This window comes from Pantherophis guttatus, chromosome 18 (assembly GCF_059756535.1).
Source record: "Pantherophis guttatus breed Tessera chromosome 18, ASM5975653v1, whole genome shotgun sequence".
Lineage (NCBI taxonomy): Eukaryota > Metazoa > Chordata > Lepidosauria > Squamata > Colubridae > Pantherophis > Pantherophis guttatus.
Genome location: NC_142080.1, coordinates 3803090 through 3821739, shown reverse-complemented (window position 1 = coordinate 3821739; position 18650 = coordinate 3803090). Strand labels below are relative to the sequence as shown.

The window sequence follows — 18650 nt, the reverse complement described above, 5'->3', positions numbered from 1 at the left end:
TTTCAACAAAAACACGCAAAGGAGGCGTCCTCGGCAAAGTTTTATTTCTCTTTTGATTTCAACCGCGAGCCAAGCCGAGCCGAGCGGCGTCCGCGGCGGTCTCCGAAAAGCAGCTCAGTCCGTATCATCATCCGAACTTTCGTCCAGGCTGCTTTTCTTGTAGCAGAGGGACAGCGTCCGCAACTCGTCCAGCGCCTCTCGGAAGTCGTCCATCTCCACCCCGGCGGAGAAGAAACTCTCCCACCGGCGCAAGTCCGTTCCGTGCAGCTCTCGGTAAATATCGCCCAGGGTTCGGTATAAGCCCGCCGAGGATTGGAAGGCCGCTAAGACGGGGATGCTTTCGATCTCTGTAGAGGAGAGAAAATCACTGAGTGGTGGGATTTCTGGGTTCGGCTGGAATTGTGACAGGCCGTGATTTTTGCAGGATTCGGTACTGCCGATTGACTTCGCTTCCCACAATCTGGTTGACCATCGTTTCAAAGGATTTGAAACTTCGATTCCCAGAATTCCCCAGTCAGCAGGAGGCGCACTCCTTTTAAAAAGCAGGATGGCTGGGGAATTCTGGGTATTGAAGTCCAAATATCTTGAAGCATGCTCGCTGGGGAATTCTGGGAGCTGAAGTCCACCCCTCTTAAATTAAGCTGGCTGGGGAATTCTGGGACTGGAAGTCCACCCATCTTAAAGCATTCTGGCTAAGGAATTCTGGGAGTTGAAGTCCAAATATCTTGAAGCATGCTGGCTAAGGGATTCTGGGAGTTGAAGTCCACCCATCTTAAAGCGTGCTAGCTGGGGAATTCTGGGAGTTGAAGTCCACTAAATTGCCAAGGTTAAAAATGTTGCTCCTGGTGAAATCATTTGGTACGCAAACAGGAGGAATAACTTAAGGGCAGGGAACCCCTAAGCCACACTCGGTGTGGGTGTGTTTGTGTGTGTCCTTACTTGGTGGGCTGTACGACGGCTTCTCCGAGAGGAATCCGTGCTTGTTCAGGAAGGGCGAGAAAAACTGGGGGTACGGCGCCAACACCTTGCAGGGCCCTTGCAGCAAAAGCGAGGTGCTGTTGGAGAAAAGGACGGGAGGGGTTTTTTTTGAAAGGGAACGTTTTCCCACCCCTCCCATCATCCCCTCCCTCCCTCCTCTTCCTCCTCCCCTCCCTCAGGCTGGCTGGACCACCAACCTCAGCGTCCGGGGGGAAATGGTGTGTAAGTAACGGGCCAGCACTTCCTGGCCGGTCTCGCACATGTGAAGGACGGATTTGGGTTCGGTTCCTGGAGGGACATTGCTGGAAAGGAAATAAGAAGGAAGAACCCTAAATTTACAATTGGATTGTGAAGAGACCCCTGGAGCTGCCAAGGGGGACAATTTTAAGTTTTAAAATTTGGTCGCTCTCTCTCTCCAAAGGCGGACTCCGAATCAGCCAGAAGGCCGCAAAAAATGATCATTCCTCCAATCATCGCTTTTATTCCTCCGCGGACCCGCTGCCTTAGCGACAAGCGAAGCGAAATGTTAAAAAGTTATATTGATTTACTGAAGCCCATCTAAACGATATTAAACTAACCAAAATATCTTTGCCATGGAAAGCTGAAAAAATTTGACACGCCGTTAAAACAGGTCAACGATCCGAGTTTATTGGCTGCCCGTCTTAACCACGAGGTCATTCCTTGGCGGCTTACGGTTTAGAAGACTGAAGGCATTAAAAAAAGGGGACTTATGATCATTTTTCACACTGAACGACCGTTGTAATTCCCCACGGTCACGGGATCAAAACTCAAAGACGCTTGGCGACTGACTCGTATTTATGACGGAGCTGACGCGATCCCATTTTGCGACCTTTCGGCAAGCAAAGACCCAACGGGGAAGGCCGGAATCGGTTAACAAATTGTGTTGCTGGCTTAACGGGGATTCGCTTCCCAAAAGTGGCAAGGAAGGTCGTCAAAGGAAGTGAAACTCGCTTAGCGACCGTCTCGTTATGCAACAGGAATTTGGGGCTCAATTGTGGTCATAAGCTGAGCCCTATCTGTATTTGTGCATCAGTTTGTAAAGGTTTTATAAAAATAATGGAAATAAGGCTCACGACGGAAAAAAAAACACCCAATTATTGGCAAAGAGTAAGCTAACGCACAAAAACACACAAATGTACAAGCACACAGTCTTAAGAGTGTGCATGCAAACCATGTACAGACCCACCTCACTTGCTGCCGTTTGCCGATCCCTCGCAACACCACTGACTGAGCAAAGCAGCCAGCATCACTTCGGTTGCCACAGGACGACAACGGACACCAAACCTCGCTGGGTTGTTGGTTGTACAAGGCGTCTGGAAGGGACTGGTCGTCCGCCACAGGGAAGGGCACGGCGGCTGAGGCCTCTGCAACCTGGGGGAGAGAAATGGGGGGGGGGTTGAGGGTGTCTCTTTTTTGGGGGGGTCCGATGTGGTCCCCCCCCCGAGTTTTAGACCCCGGTGGTTCCCCCAAAAAACCAAGTTTTAACCAGGAGTACCGTGTTTCTCCAAAAATAAGACCCTGTCTTATATTTATTTGAACCCTGAAATAAGCGCTTGGCCTTATTGCCATGTGCTCAAAAGCCCGATTGGGCTTATTATCAGGGGATAATGTCTTATTTTGGGGGGGGAAACAGGGTATCTAGGTTACAAGCAGATCTAAAGAAAATAGAGGGGGGGGGTTCCAAATACAGGTAGTCCTTGACTTACAACCGTTCGTTTAGTGTCCGTCCAAAGTTGGAACGGCACGGAAAAAAGGGATTTAGGGCCAGGTTTTTCACACTTAACAACCGAACAAATGAAACGAACAAATGTTTAAAAAATTACGATATTGGTGTAGTTATTTAGTAAGCTCATCTAAATGATATTAAAGTGACCACAATACTTTTAAAATCCGCAAGGCGTGTTGCGACTTTTGAGCGCCCCTTCCCCCCCTCACGTTCGGAAAATAGAAAGCTGGCAAATTTGACACGGCCCTTAAACGGGTCATCCTCGCCTTAACGACCATTTCTTTATTATGTTTTGTTTCTTCATCAAATTTATCGGGCTCGTCCGTCTTTCCGCGAGGTCATTCTTGGCGGCTTTACAGACTGTTCGAAGTTACAAAAGGGACTTACGACGGCGTTTTTTCACACTTAACGACCGTTGCATAACATTCGTGATGAAAATTCAGACGCTCGGCAACCGGCTCGTATTTACGACGGTCGCGGTTTCCTGGCGTCACCCGATCCCATTTTCTGAGCTTCCAACCAGCCAAGTTAACAAGGCAAGCCAGATGCCCTTAACGACCGTGTGACTCACTTAACAACTGGAATGATTCACTTAACGATGTGCAAGAAATCGTAAATCGGGAGGCAAAACTCAATCAACGTTGCTCGCTTAGCAAGATAAATGTTGGGCTCCGTTGCAATCGTATGTCGAGGACTACCGTACCTTCCTTCCGGAAAAATTCAGGGTTTCGGTCAGGTTGGACATGGTGATGTCCGACATCTGGAGCCGGTAGGGGATGGTCAGCGTGTCCAGGGCGGTCGCGAGAATGGCGCTCGTGTGATAATCCAGAGACGGCTAAATGGAATTTGTAAAAATGATTAAAAATTCTCTTTTACGGAGATATTTTAACCAAAAGTCTATTCGGGACGGTTTTAACTATAGGTAATCCTCGACTTACTACCATAATTGAGCCCCCACCCTGTTTGCGGCTAAGCGAGACGGTATCGAAATCAGGACGCTTAGCAACTCTGCTTCCTGTTTACGACGGCGGCCGCGTGCCGGGATTTAATTTTTGCGAGCGGAAGTCAACGGGGAAAGGTTCGGATTCACTTTACAACCTGGCGGCCGCAGGGATTGGCTTAAACAACGGCGGCCAAGGAAAATGGGGCGAAAAGTCACCGAGCAAACGTCTCGCTTAACCACTGGCATTTTGGGCTCGGTGGCGGTCGTACGGCTGAGGACTGCCCGTGCCGAGAACTCTGCAAGCAGGATTGAGGAGAAGGGATGGAGGTGCCCTCGTTCTGCAGCCCCAAAGACGGGGGGTTTCGCCTTTTCGAATGCTCACCTTGTACTGGAGGTATGGCAGGGACACCGGGCCGTCCTGTTTGAGCCCCAGGCGTCCGTTGAGCGACAAGGGGCAGAAGAGGGAACTCTGGCTGGACAGACGGACGATGCCCAGAGCCGTGTTCATCAGCCGGTAGAAATGCCGATGTGGGAGCTGCAGCGAAGGGAGCAAAAGGCCATCAGATCCCCCAGCACCCGAATGCGCCTTCACGGCACATGAACCTCAAGAGAAGTTATGCCACTCCTGGTCCTTTGGCTCAAGATTTGCCCAAAACAAAACAAAACAAAAAAAAAAAACACATAAAGGAATAATGAGATGAGTTATCCGACAACGGGAGTTCCGGTTTTGACATCCTAAACTCGGCGTTCTGTCCTGTGCATGGTACTAGTCCTCAGTGAGCCCCGGGAAATATTTTTCCTGATCTGCCGGGCCGCTGATGAGAAGACAAGAGAGCCAGTTTGGGGTAATGGTGCAGGTGCTGGCTTGCAAACCAGGAGATGGTGAGTTCTAGTTCCACCTCAGGCATGAAAGCCAGCTGGATGACTTTAGGCCAATCAACAGGCTACTGGAAGTTCTAGTCCGGTCTTAGTCATGAAAGCCAACTGGGTGACTTTGAGCCAATCACCAGGAGACGGGGAGTTCTAATCTGCTTTTAGGCATGAAAGTCGACTGGGTGACTTTGGGCCAATCACCAGTAGACGGGGAGTTCTAGTCCGGTCTTAGGCATGAAAGCCAACTGGGTGACTTTGGGCCAATCACCAAGAGACAGTGAGTTCTAGTCATTTTAGGCATGAAAACCAGCTGGATGACTTTGGGCCAATCAACAGGAGACGGGGAGTTCTAGTCCTGCCTTAGTTGTGAAAGCTAACTGGGTGACTTTGGGCCAATCACCAGGAGACGGGGAGTTCTAGTCCTCTCTTAGGCACCAAAGCCAGCTGAGTGATTTTGGGCCAGCCCCTCCCTCTTAGCGCACCCAACCTCACAGAGTTGTCGTCGTGGGGAAAATAGGAGGAGGAAGGTGCAATAGGTATGTCTACCACCTTTGAGTTATTTATAAAAATAATAAAAGGCAGGACTAGAACTTCCTGGTCTCCTGGTGATTGGCCCAAAGTTACCCAGTTGGCTTTCATACCTATGACCGGACTAGAACTCCCCGTCTCCTGGTGAAAAATACATAAAAATTCAGAGTCTCACTCACGCTCGATTGAAGCACAGGCGTCAGCCCACAAGTCAAGATGCCTTTTCCCGCGTATTCGTCCTGCAGCAGCTCCACTGCCTTGGACCCGACCCCCGAGAAGCCGTTGTGCAGGTCGCAGAGCAGCTGAAACCCCTGGAGGAGGAGAAAAAAGGGGGTGACGGTGATTTTTGGGGACTTCCTGGAGAGCTAAATGCCATCCGGGCTCTTTTCCAAACAGGGCCGGTTGAGAAAGGATGAAATTATGGACAAAAATCTGGGATTGGCACCAGGCGACCTGGAAGGCAGGAAAAAGAGCTGGGAGGTTCTTCCGAGGGTTGCTGAACTACAACTCCCAGCATGCCAAGCTGATAGCGCCTGGTGGGAAGTGGGTTTTAGAAACCCCAGGAAAGTTCCAGGGTTTCTCCCTACGCTTTGTAGCAGGGGGGGTCTCCAAACTTGGTGACTTTTAAGACTTGTGGACTTCAACTCCCAGAATCCCCCAACTGGCCCTGTCAAAGTCACCTAGCCAGCTTTCATGCCTAAGGCAATACTAGAAGTCCCAGTCTCCTAGTGATCGGCCAAAGTCATCCAACTACCTTTCATGCCTAAGGCAGTACTAGAACTCACTGTCTCCGGGTGATTGGTCCAAAGTCATCCAACCCGCTTTGACTAGAACTCCCAGTCTCCTGGTGATTGGCCTAAAGTCGCCCAGCCTAAAAAACAGGACTAGAACTCACCGCCTCCTGGTGATTGGTTCAAAGTCACCCAGTTGGCTTTTATGCCTAAGGCAGTACTAGAACTCATGGTCTCCGGGTGATTGGTCCAAAGTCATCCAACCCGCTTTGACTAGAACTCCCAGTCTCCTGGTGATTGGCCTAAAGTCTTCCAGCCTAAAAACAGGACTAGAACTCACCGCCTCCTGGTGATTGGCTCAAAGTCACCCAGCCTAAGGCAGGACTAGAACTCACGGTCTCCTAGTGATTGGCTTAAAATCACGCGTGCCGGGGAATTCTGGGAGTTGAAGCCCACAAGTCTTTAAAAGTTGCCAAGATTGGAGATCCCTGCTTTACAGCCACGGGGGGGACAAGATCCCGTGGTGGGTGGATTACTCACCTGCAAGTAATCACACTCTTCGACGTAGAAGTGCAGCCGATCCTCCAGCTCCTCGAGGTACCGGCCGTCCTGCAGGAGTTTTTCTCCTTGCCCGAACGCCTCCAGCCGGTTGGATTCCCTGCAACAGACGGGAAGGCGAATTCGGGCAGGTCCTCATTGGGCAAGAGAAACAGGATTCCCCTTCCCCCCCTCCTCCCTGCCAGGACCCTCGACTCACTCCTCGCGGTTGTATTCATGGATGGTCAGGATGGTACGCGGGTGGAGATTGGTACGGAGGAAGTCTGACCAAGCGGGCGCCGGGCTCTCCGACGCAAGTGGCTTGGCGAGCTGCTGTGGTTTTCCTGGGAGGAAAAGATACCACCAGGAGATGCACAGGTTGCATTTCACCTGGCGGTGAAGCTCTTTGCATGGGGACCGAGCCCTTCAGCTTGTGAGGCTATTTGCAATAAAATATAAAAGTAAAACGAAATAATAAAATCGATGAACTAAAAATTAATTTAAATTTAAATTACATTATTAAACTAACTTAAATTTATAATTAAAAGAAAAGTAAAACTAATAAAAAATAAAATAAATTAAAATGAAATAGAATGAAATATAAGAGTAAAATAAAATAATAAAATTAACTAATTTAAAATCAATTAAAATAAAATGCAATAAAATTAAATAAAATGGGCAGGCTCCATTCCAGTTAAACCCTGAGTACTGTACCCACTACACACAAACACAAACACACACAGAGAGAACTTTACCACCAGGGAGGCTCTTGGAGGCAAAGTCGCCATTGGAAAACCTGTCGCCCTGAAATGAGAAAAAAAATAGATCAGATCTCTGGTCCCAGTTTATCTATCCCCAAGATCGAGGTGACGTCCCTCGGGTGGAAAAGGAAGATTTATCCCATGGCTCGTAAGCTTTTGCTCTGTATAATATTATATATATTATATATAATATAAGAGAGAGAGAGGGAGATACCTTAGATAGATAGATAGATAGATAGATAGATAGATAGATAGATAGAGCAAGAGAGAGGGAGAGAGAGATACCTTAGATAGATATAATATATATACATAGAAAGAGAGAGATACTTTAGATATAGAGATAGAGATAGATATATAGATATAGATAGATATAGAAATAGAGATAGATACCTTAGATATATAGATATAGATAGATATAGATATATATATACATAGAGAGAGAGAAAGAGAGAGATACTTTAGATATAGAGATAGAGATATAGATAGATATAGAAATAGATAGAGATAGATACCTTAGATATATAGATATAGATAGATATAGAGATAGAGAAGGATAGATAGATAGATATAGAGATAGATACCTTAGATATAGAGATAGAGATAGAGATAGATAGAGATAGATAGATATAGAGATAGATAGATATAGAAATAGATAGATATAGAGATAGATACCTTAGATATAGAGATAGAGATAGATAGAGATAGAGATAGAGATAGATAGATATAGAGATAGATAGATATAGAAATAGATAGATATAGAGAGATAGATATAGAAATAGATAGAGATAGATACCTTAGATATATAGATAGAGATATAGAGATAGAGATATAGATAGAGAAGGATAGATAGATAGATAGATATAGAGATAGATACCTTAGATAGATAGAGATAGATACCTTAGATATAGAGATAGAGATAGAGATAGATAGATAGATATAGAAATAGATAGATATAGAGATATAGATAGATATAGAAATAGCTAGAGATAGATACCTTAGATATAGAGATAGAGATAGAGATAGATAGATAGATATAGAAATAGATAGATATAGAGATATAGATAGATATAGAAATAGCTAGAGATAGATACCTTAGATATAGAGATAGAGATATAGAGATAGAGAAGGATAGATAGATATAGAGATAGATACCTTAGATATATAGATAGAGATAGATAGATACAGATAGATATAGAGATTGAGGAGGATAGATAGATAGATAGATAGATAGATAGATAGATAGATAGATAGATTAGATAGATAGATAGATAGATAGATAGATATGGGAAGAAACCCCAATTCTTAGAAATTAGGGGGAAGAAAGAGTGAGGCTCACCTCAGGTTGGTCAAGGCCTTCCAAAACGGGACTGGGGGGCACTGGGTCTTGCTGGTGCGTCGTGAGGCTCCCCTTCCTGCAAGGGGAAGATCCGTTCGTATGAACCGGGACAGGAAATACAGGCCGTCTTCCACTTGCAACCCCAATCGGGACTAGAATTTCCGCTGCTAAGGCAAACGGTTGTTCGACGAGTCCCCTGGTTTTAGCGCCCCTCTTTTTGCCTCCGTTTGTCAAGCAAAGTGGGCTTTTGCACTGAGTTGTCGGAAACCGGCTGGGAGATCCGCAGAGGACGGTCCCTGAAATGATTCTAGGACAAGGAGGCTTCCCCCGTACAGGACTGTGAAAAGGAGCTCTCCGATCCCACAAGCGCCGCCAGGGTACACGGCCTTGCAGGCCCTACCGAGCGCCGGTTTTTAAATCGAGAAATATCAACGGCTTCTGTTTTTTAAGCCTTAAGCCGGTTGGCAACAACCCTTGCTTCACAAGCCACCTTCATCTTGGTTCTGGCAGGCCACATCCCCTGCGAAACCCGGCTTGTTTTTTTCTCGTGCTTGTTTTTAATGATTTTTAATTTTATTTCTCTATTTCCAAGTTAAAATGCACAAAAAGAAGGAAACAAACTTACCAACATCTGCCGCGAATTAATTAATTAAATAATAATAATAATATAATAATAATAATATAATAATATTTGTGACGCATTTTTGAATGTTCAGTGGACTTGAGTTTCGTGTTTAATGAATAAAAGAGATAATAATTATAATAGAAATAAATAGAAAATAAATAAAAAATTAATTTTTCTATTTCCAGGTTAAAATACACAAAAAGAAGGAAACAAACTTACATCCGGCACTAATAATAAATAATAATAATAACATTTGTGATACATTTTTAAATGTTCAGTTGACTGAGTTCCATGTTTGATGAAAATAATAATAATAATAATAATAATAATAATAATAATAATAATAATAATATATCCACTCACCAAGCTATGGGTGTGTTTGTTTTCGGATCCTCATACAGGTATCCCTCCTGTTTCAAAGAGGTGAGACTTTCTGCCCAGGAATAAAACAAAATTATATATATATTTTTAAGAGACCCTTTTGGGCTGAAAGACATCAAGAGGCAGCTGGGCTTCAACTTACGACTCCCAACTGCGACCAAAATTCATGCCGCTAAGCGAGGCATGAACCTCCCCATCTCCCGCTACGCATGCGTGCTTCTCAAAGAGAATTTGCAACTCACCTTTGAGGTCCATAAGGATGAGACGGGGGGTGAACGTCTCGCGACCCTGCACTGTCCTCCCCGTTCGAAACAGGACGTCATGCTGAATGGCTTCGTCTAAATCGGAAGCCGCGGAATTGGATGAGAACAGAGCTTCCTGGAAAGCAGAAAATTAAAAGGGTTACGGACTTCAGAGAAAAAAAATCAGATCTGATTGGCTCTCCTGCTCGAGCTAGAAGACCTCCAAGGTCCCTTCCAATCCGAACGTTCTAAAATGGAAGGGTAAGAAGTTAATAAAACCATAATAATAATAATAATAATAATAATAATAATATTAAGAAGGTACTTGGTTGATCCCTAGGACGCTGGCAGCAACCCGTATCAACCATTAGCTCCAGTCAATGGTATTTGTGATGCATTTTTGAATGTTCAGTTGACTGAGTTTCATATTTAGTGAATAAAGATAATAATAATAATAATAATAATAATAATAATAATAATAATAATAATAATAATAATATTAAGAAGGTACTTGGTTGATACCTAGGACGCTGGCAGCAACCTGTATCAACCATTATCACCAGTCAATGGTATTTGTGATGCATTTTTGAATGTTCAGTTGACTTGAGTTTCAGGTTTCATGAATAAAGTATATAATAATAATATACTAAAACAATAATAATAAAAGGGTAAGAAATTAATAAAATCCCAATCTGAGCAGTTTCATAATCCCGGTTGCATTTTGGACTTGTGTATTCGGCCTTTCCGCATTGCAAGGTAGTTCTCCACTTATGACAGTTCACTTAGTGACCATTGGAAGGTATGACGGAAAAAAGGGACTTCTATGTGTTTTTTCACACGCGCAACCGGTTGCAAGATCTCTCCATGCTCACGTGATCAAAATCCAGAATCCTGGGCAACCGACTCGTATTTTTGCGATCCCTTTTTTGCAACCTTCCGACGAGCAAAGGCAACAAGGGAGCCAGATTCACCCGAACAAGGTCGTAAAGCGGGACGAAATGCACTTTTAACGACTCTTCGCGTTTAGCGCCAGAAATCTGGGGCTCAATTGCGGTCGTTAAAAAAGTCAAGGAATTACCTGTATGCCACTACGCCCCAAGCCTATAGCACGCTTGGGATGGAGTCATTTTGGTTTTTTTTACCGATTAAAAAAAAAAATCGGGAAGGGATCTTGTGAGGTCATCCAGTCCAACCCCCCACTAAAAAAAAAAAATTGGGCGATCCGAGTGCAAAAATCCACCAGGATCTGCCAAACAAAATAAAAATAAAACCAGAAAGGAAGGAAGGAACCCTTTGCAGCAGCCACCTGGGCTTTTGCAGCTGTAATCCTGGCCTACCTTACAGGGCTGTTATGAGGATAAAAGCTGCAAAAAGAAAAAAAAGCCATGCATGCCACTTTAAATTAATGGGTGGGAGAGATGCGCATGCGCAGCTTCCCACATGCACTTTTGCTGAGTTTTACTAGAGATAATGCGGAAATGCACAAACCCCGCCCACATTGGCTCCGGTCCAATCACGAGTTTCCTTTGGAATGACGCCATCAATAGTTTTTTTTCCCCTTTCTAGGCCCTGTCGGCGCATGCGCGCTCCGTCCTCCGCCCTTTCGCCTCACCTGAAGGCCCCACCAGTGAGCGCCCACGCTCCCCGCGTAGTGGCCCAGCTGAAGCGTCACCACCTCGCGGACCCCCGACATGCCCTCCGTTCTCGGGTCGGGATTCCGGCTCTACGAAGGGGGCGACATAGGCAAAAGACCGGCCGTTGAAGAAATTGAGGAGGGTGGGTGGGGGAGTTTTTTTTTTAAATAAAATAATAAAATTCAGTCTGCGCAGGCGCGAGTGCCGATGGTTCCGTCCGTCGCACGCGATTGAAGGGGAGGGGCAGCGCCGACGTGGTGTTTTCATTGGCTCTGACGGGCCACCAATCAATAGGGAGCCGCCCACGGCTTCCAGCCTCTCACCTTCCCCCCCCTCAGTATCTATACTACAACTTCATTGGTTAAGTGGATAAGGATGAGGCGGGACGTCCGGTGAGGAACAAGCCATTCCTTCCGATTGCTTTCGTCGTCCTCCCCCCCACTCAGTATCTATACTACAACTTCATTGGTTAAGTGGATAAGGATGAGGTGGGACGTCCGGTGAGGAACAGTCCCTTCCTTCCGATTGCTTTCGTCGTCCTCCCCCCCATTCAGTATCTATACTACAACTTCATTGGTTAAGTGGATGAGGATGAGGCGGGACGTCCGGTGAGGAACAAGCCCTGCCTTCTGATTGCTTTCGTCCTTGTCATTGCAGAGCCGCTCTGCCTCTTCTGAAGCATCTCTATGGTAGCCTCCAGGAAGTAATGCGATGAATGGGATCATGAACAGATTGCAGCGTTATTGCAAATTGAATCATGGAAGTTTTATTCCCATATTGACTCAAAAATCCAGCCTGGGATACACTTTGCACAGTCACCCATCAGCAAGCCTGCACTCTTCAAACAACCAACCAAAATAATAATAATAATAATAATAATAATAATAATAATAATAATAATAATAATAATAATAATAATAACCGACCTACAGGAAGAAACACCAGGAGGGGAAAAACTCAAAGTCCCCAATATTAAATATTAAGATATAAGGAGTGGCTAGACTTAAAATTAATTAGTCCAAAGCCTGAGAGAGCCACCATCCTCACACCTCCTTGTGTAATAAAGTGAAATTGAGGGGTTTTTTTTTCCCCCCCCATCCAGGAAGGCCATTGGTTGGTACTTAATATCTAGTTTACAGTTTCACAGAAAAGGGACCTTGTAGGTCATCTAGTCCAACCCCCCAGCCAAGCAGGAGACCCAATTCTGAGAGATGGCACTCCAGTCTCTTCTTGAAAGCTTCCAGTGATGAAGCTCCCACAACTTCGGAAGGCAACTTCCGTTCCATCGGTTGATTGTTCTCAATGTCTGAAAATTCCTCCTTATTTCTAGGTTGAATCTCTCCTTGATCGGTTTCCATCCATTCTTCCTTGTCTGGCCTTCGGGTGCTTTGGAAAATAGCTTGACCCCCTTCCTCCTCTCTGGGGCAGCCCCTCAAATGCTATCCTGTCTTCCCGGGTCCTTCTTTGCATTAAACTACAGATTAACACGAGTTGGAAGGGGACCTTGAAGGTCATCTAGTCCAACCCCTCACCCAAGCAAGAGACATCTACACCTACACCATTTCTGACAGATGGCAGTCCAATCTCTTCTTGAAAGCCTCCGGTGATGAAGCTCCCACAACTTCCAAAGGCAAGCTGTGGAATCTCTCCCTGTTCAGTTTCCATGCATTATTCCTTGTCTTTCCGGCGCCCCGGAAAACAGCTTGACCCCCCCCATCCTCTCTGGGGCAGCCCCTCAAATATTGGAAGATGCTCTCCCGTCTCCCCTGGTCCTTCTCTTCACTAGACCAGCCATGTCTTCTGTCCATCCATGGTTCATTCAGATTTCTTTCTTCTTTCTTTCCTTCCCTCCCTCCCTTCTACCTTTCTTTCCTTCCTCCCTTCCTCTCTTTTTCTTTCACTTTGGAAAATAGCTTGACCCCCTTCCTCCTCTCTGGGGCAGCCCCTCAAATATTGGAAGACGGCTCTCCCGTCTCCCCTGGTCCTTCTCTTCACTGGACTAGCCATGTCTTCTGTCCATCCATGGTTCACTCAGATTTCTTTCTTTCTTTCTTTCCTTCCCTCCCTCCCTTCTACCTTTGTTTCCTTCCCCCCTTCCTCTTTCTTTCTTTCTTTCCTTCCCTCCCTCCCTTCTACCTTTCTTTCCTTCCTTCCTTCCTTCCTCTTTCTTTCTTTCTTCTGCTTTGGAAAATAGCTTGACCCCCTTCCTCCTCTCTGGGGCAGCCCCTCAAATATTGGAAGATGCTCTCCTGTCTCCCCTGGTCCTTTTTTTCATTAGACTAGCCATGTCTTCTGTACCATCCATGGTTCACTCAGATTTCTTCCTTTCTTCCTTTCCTTCTTTTCCTTCCCTCCCTCCCTTCTACCTTTCTTTCTTTCATTCCTTCCTCCCTTCCTTCCTTTCTTTCTTTCTTTCTTTCTTCTGCTTTGGAAAATAGTTTGAGCCCCTCCTCTCTGTGGCAGCCCCTCAGATATTGGAAGACGGCTATCCTGTCTCCCCTGGTCCTTCTCTTCACTAGACCAGCCATGTCTTCTGTCCATCCATGGTTCACTCAGATTTCTTCCTTTCTTTCTTTCCTTCTTTTCCTTCCCTCCCTCCCTTCTACCTTTCTTTCTTTCATTCCTTCCTCCCTTCCTTTCTTTCTTTCTTCTGCTTTGGAAAATAGCTTGACCCCCTTCCTCCTCTCTGTGGCAGCCCCTCAAATATTGGAAGATGCTCTCCTGTCTCCCCTGGTCCTTCTCTTCACTAGACTAGCCATGTCTTCTGTCCATCCATGGTTCACTCAGATTTCTTTCTTCTTTCTTTCCTTCCCTCCCTCCCTTCTACCTTTCTTTCTTTCTTTCTTTCTTTCTTTCTTTCTTTCTTTCTTTCTTTCTTTCTTCTGCTTTGGAAAATAGCTTGACCCCCTTCCTCCTCCCTGGGGCAGCCCCTCAAATACTGGAAGATGCTCTCCTGTCTCCCCTGGTCCTTCTCTTGAATAGACCAGCCACGCCCGTTTCCTGCAACTGTTCATCGTAGGTTTGAGCCTCCAGTCCTGATTTTAGAAGGTTAATTTCTTTCACTGCCCACAAAATCCAAGGGAACCAGCTAGGATACAGGGAAAAGGGTGCCATAAAATTAAATATTGAAACGGTACATCTACTTACAGCTAAACTACACTTCCTCCTGAGTTAAAATTGGATGAGTTTAATACAATTACGAGGCAGTCTCTGTACAGCTAGTCCTCGACTTACAACAGTTCATTTAGGGACCATTCAAAGTCACTGAAAAAAAAAAAAAGTGGATTATTGTGACCGGTTTTTTCACACTTAACGACCGTTCCAGCGTCCTCCGTGGTCATGTGACTCGTATTTATGACGGTTGCACCCGATCCCCTTTTTGCGACCTTCTGATGAGCAGTGTCGGTGGGGAAGACAGATTCGCTCACCAACCAGGTTACTCACTTTATCAACTGCAACGATTCACTTAACAACGATGGCAAGGAGAGTCGCAAAGCCGGGTAAACTGAAGAAATGTTTCACTCAGCGCCAGGAATTTGGGGACTCGTTTTGTGGTGGGACGTCGAGGGCTTGACCTGTAAACAGGTTTGAATTCACTGGATGAATTTTTGTAAAAAAACAAAAACAACAAAAATGACTTTTTCCAAGACAACGTGTTCCAGGTTAGTCTACGAAAGAGCACAGGCCAAAAAGGGGAATCTTTTTAGAACGTTTATTACAAGGGGAATTTCTTAAACCAGGATGTCCGCGGGTCGGTGGGAGAGATCCTTGGCTACAAGAAAGCGCTGATTCGTTCGAACAATCCGGGGTTGCGTCCGGTGAGAAAACGAAGCTCCAGTCTCCCCTCTTTGGTGTTGGCTATTTCAGCATGGAAAGAGTTTCATATACAGATAAAAAAGAAAGAAAGAAAGAAAGAAAGGAAGGAAGGAAGGAAGGAAGGAAGGAAGGAAGGAAGGAAGGAAGGAAGGAAGAAAGAAAAAAAAAAAGAAAGAAAAACGGTTAGGTTAGGAACGGGCTCCAGAATAAACACACACAGACACACAAAATCATCTTACAAGCAAGTTTCGTTCGTTTATTTTATTCATTAGGGGTTTTTTTTTTTTAATCCTGCCTTTACTGTTTTTTTATAAATCATTCAAGATGGTGAAGGTATCCAATACTGCTTCCTCCTATTTTCCCCCACAACCACCCAGTCGGCTTTCATGCCTAAGGCGGGACTAGAACTCACCGTCTCCTGGTGATTGGCTCAAAGTCACCCAGTCGACTTTCATGTCTAAGGCGGGACTAGAACTCCCAGTCTCCTGGTGATTGGCCCAAAGTCACCCAGTCGACTTTTCATGTCTAAGGCGGCACTAGAACTCCCAGTCTCCTGGTGTTTGGCCCAAAGTCACCCAGTCGACTTTTCATGTCTAAGGCAGGACTAGAACTCCCAGTCTCCTGGTGTTTGGCTCAAAGTCACCCAGTCGACTTTCATGCCTAAGGCAGGACTAGAACTCCCAGTCTCCTGGTGATTGGCCCAAAGTCACCCAGTCGACTTTTCATGTCTAAGGCAGGACTAGAACTCCCAGTCTCCTGGTGATTGGCCCAAAGTCACCCAGTCGACTTTCATGCCTAAGGCAGGACTAGAACTCCCAGTCTCCTGGTGATTGGCCCAAAGTCACCCAGTCGACTTTTCATGTCTAAGGCAGGACTAGAACTCCCAGTCTCCTGGTGATTGGCTCAAAGTCACCCAGTCGACTTTCATGCCTAAGGCAGGACTAGAACTCCCAGTCTCCTGGTGTTTGGCCCAAAGTCACCCAGCCGACTTTCATGCCTAAGGCAGGACTAGAACTCCCAGTCTCCTGGTGTTTGGCCCAAAGTCACCCAGCCGACTTTCATGCCTAAGGCGGGACTAGAACTCCCAGTCTCCTGGTGATTGGCCCAAAGTCACCCAGTCGACTTTCATGCCTAAGGCAGGACTAGAACTCCCAGTCTCCTGGTGATTGGCCCAAAGTCACCCAGTCGACTTTTCATGTCTAAGGCAGGACTAGAACACCCAGTCTCCTGGTGATTGGCCCAAAGTCACCCAGTCGACTTTCATGCCTAAGGCAGGACTAGAACTCCCAGTCTCCTGGTGTTTGGCCCAAAGTCACCCAGTCGACTTTTCATGTCTAAGGCAGGACTAGAACACCCAGTCTCCTGGTGATTGGCCCAAAGTCACCCAGTCGACTTTCATGCCTAAGGCAGGACTAGAACTCCCAGTCTCCTGGTGTTTGGCTCAAAGTCACCCAGTCGACTTTCATGCCTAAGGCAGGACTAGAACTCCCAGTCTCCTGGTGTTTGGCTCAAAGTCACCCAGTCGACTTTCATGCCTAAGGCAGGACTAGAACTCCCAGTCTCCTGGTGTTTGGCCCAAAGTCACCCAGCCGACTTTCATGCCTAAGGCATGACTAGAACTCCCCGTCTCCTGGTTTGTAGCCAGGTGCCTTGATACAGAAGTGAACAAATCCCTTGACTTTACTATTCTACCCTTTCAAACAGGCAGGAAACTTCACAGCTTGGCTCTGAAAACAGCTAAACTTGCCTTTTTCATGCTGCAGCCACTTGCGTTCCAGATAATACTGGTAGCAGCTCTCAAACTCCATATCCGTGTAGTTGCAAACCTCGATGGGAACGAAAGGATCCAAGGCAGCGAAACCATCCTGGAGATTGGGAACAGAATGGTGGAGGGGAAAAAAATGAGGATGAACACAATGAAATCTCCTTTAAATAGTGGAGATTCTTTTAGCTTGTCCAAGAGAAGGAGGGCAATGAACTTGGAAGGTGAAAACTACCGTCCCACTCCAACACTCGATTTTTAAAAACAGCTAATAATAACATTTTTAAGCATGGAATTCCACCCCGAATCACATTCTAGCATCCGTATTTACATTTGAGAAAAAAAAATTTTTTTGCTCCTGGGCAGCTTTTTTTCTGACCGCGGCATCACGCGTTTTTTCCTCGGGCAGCAAAAACACTCAATTTTTAAAAACAGCTAATAATAACATTTTTAAACATGGAATTCCACCCCGAATCACATTCTAGCGTCCGTATTTACATTTGAGAAAAAAAATTTTTTTTGCTCCTGGGCAGCTTTTTTTCTGACCGCGGCATCACGCGTTTTTTCCTCGGGTAGCAAAAACACTCAATTTTTAAAAACAGCTAATAATAACATTTTTAAACATGGAATTCCACCCCGAATCACATTCTAGCATCCGTATTTACATTTGAGAAAAAAAATTTTTTTTGCTCCTGGGCAGCTTTTTTTCTGACCGCGGCATCAGGCGTTTTTTCCTCGGGCAGCAAAAACACTCAATTTTTAAAAACAGCTAATAATAACATTTTTAAACATGGAATTCCACCCCGAATCACATTCTAGCGTCCGTATTTACATTTGAGAAAAAAAAATTTTTTTGCTCCTGGGCAGTTTTTTTTCTGACCGCGGCATCACGCGTTTTTTCCTCGGGTAGCAAAAACACTCAATTTTTAAAAACAGCTAATAATAACATTTTTAAACATGGAATTCCACCCCGAATCACATTCTAGCATCCGTATTTACATTTGAGAAAAAAATTTTTTTTTGCTCCTGGGCAGCTTTTTTTCTGACCGCGGCATCACGCGTTTTTTCCTCGGGCAGCAAAAACACTCAATTTTTAAAAACAGCTAATAATAACATTTTTAAACATGGAATTCCACCCCGAATCACATTCTAGCATCCGTATTTACATTTGAGAAAAAAATTTTTTTTTGCTCCTGGGCAGCTTTTTTTCTGACCGCGGCATCACGCGTTTTTTCCTCGGGTAGCAAAAACACTCAATTTTTAAAAACAGCTAATAATAACATTTTTAAACCTGGAATTCCACCCCGAATCACATTCTAGCATCCGTATTTACATTTGAGAAAAAGCATTTTTTTTGCTCCTGGGCAGCTTTTTTTCTGACCGCGGCATCACGCGTTTTTTCCTCGGGCAGCAAAAACACTCAATTTTTAAAAACAGCTAATAATAACATTTTTAAACATGGAATTCCACCCCGAATCACATTCTAGCATCCGTATTTACATTTGAGAAAAAAATTTTTTTTTGCTCCTGGGCAGCTTTTTTTCTGACCGCGGCATCACGCGTTTTTTCCTCGGGTAGCAAAAACACTCAATTTTTAAAAACAGCTAATAATAACATTTTTAAACATGGAATTCCACCCCGAATCACATTCTAGCATCCGTATTTACATTTGAGAAAAAAAATTTTTTTTGCTCCTGGGCAGTTTTTTTTCTGACCGCGGCATCACGCGTTTTTTCCTCGGGCAGCAAAAACACTC

At 45.2% G+C, this 18650-nt stretch overlaps 2 protein-coding genes across 6 annotated transcripts in view; both read right to left on the bottom strand.

Annotated features, from left to right (window-relative positions):
* Positions 1-27: 27 nt before the first annotated feature.
* MSTO1 (misato mitochondrial distribution and morphology regulator 1) lies at positions 28-11826 on the bottom strand. The gene is made up of 14 exons (XM_060682009.2): positions 11295-11826; positions 9683-9818; positions 9423-9492; positions 8435-8510; positions 7093-7141; positions 6558-6681; positions 6341-6458; positions 5249-5380; positions 4051-4203; positions 3429-3560; positions 2186-2370; positions 1176-1280; positions 940-1055; positions 28-347 (listed from the first exon to the last, which is right to left on the bottom strand). The coding sequence occupies exons 1-14, from the start codon at positions 11373-11375 to the stop codon at positions 115-117; spliced, it is 1710 nt and encodes a 569-aa protein (XP_060537992.2). The 5' UTR covers positions 11376-11826; the 3' UTR covers positions 28-114.
* A 3190-nt stretch (positions 11827-15016) lies between these two features.
* DAP3 (death associated protein 3) overlaps positions 15017-18650 on the bottom strand; it is a 67778-nt gene continuing 64144 nt past the window's right edge. For all 5 annotated transcript variants that reach the window (XM_087881389.1, XM_087881388.1, XM_087881393.1 and 2 more), the window contains exons 12-13: positions 16880-16997; positions 15017-15174 (exon numbers count right to left, since the gene is read on the bottom strand). In XM_087881389.1, the coding sequence (XP_087737515.1) occupies positions 15089-15174; positions 16880-16997 (204 nt within the window). In that variant the 3' untranslated portion in view covers positions 15017-15088. The remainder of the gene's footprint in view (positions 15175-16879; positions 16998-18650) is intronic.

Coding starts and splice junctions, on each gene's coding strand:
- MSTO1 (XM_060682009.2), bottom strand. CDS start 11,375: ATGTCGGGGGTCCGCGAGGTGGTGACGCTTCAGCTGGGCCACTACGCG. Junction 9,819..11,294: donor CTCACTGGTGGGGCCTTCAG/GTGAGGCGAAAG, acceptor TCTGCTTTCCAG/GAAGCTCTGTTCTCATCCAA. Junction 348..939: donor GCCGTCGTACAGCCCACCAA/GTAAGGACACAC, acceptor TCTCCTCTACAG/AGATCGAAAGCATCCCCGTC.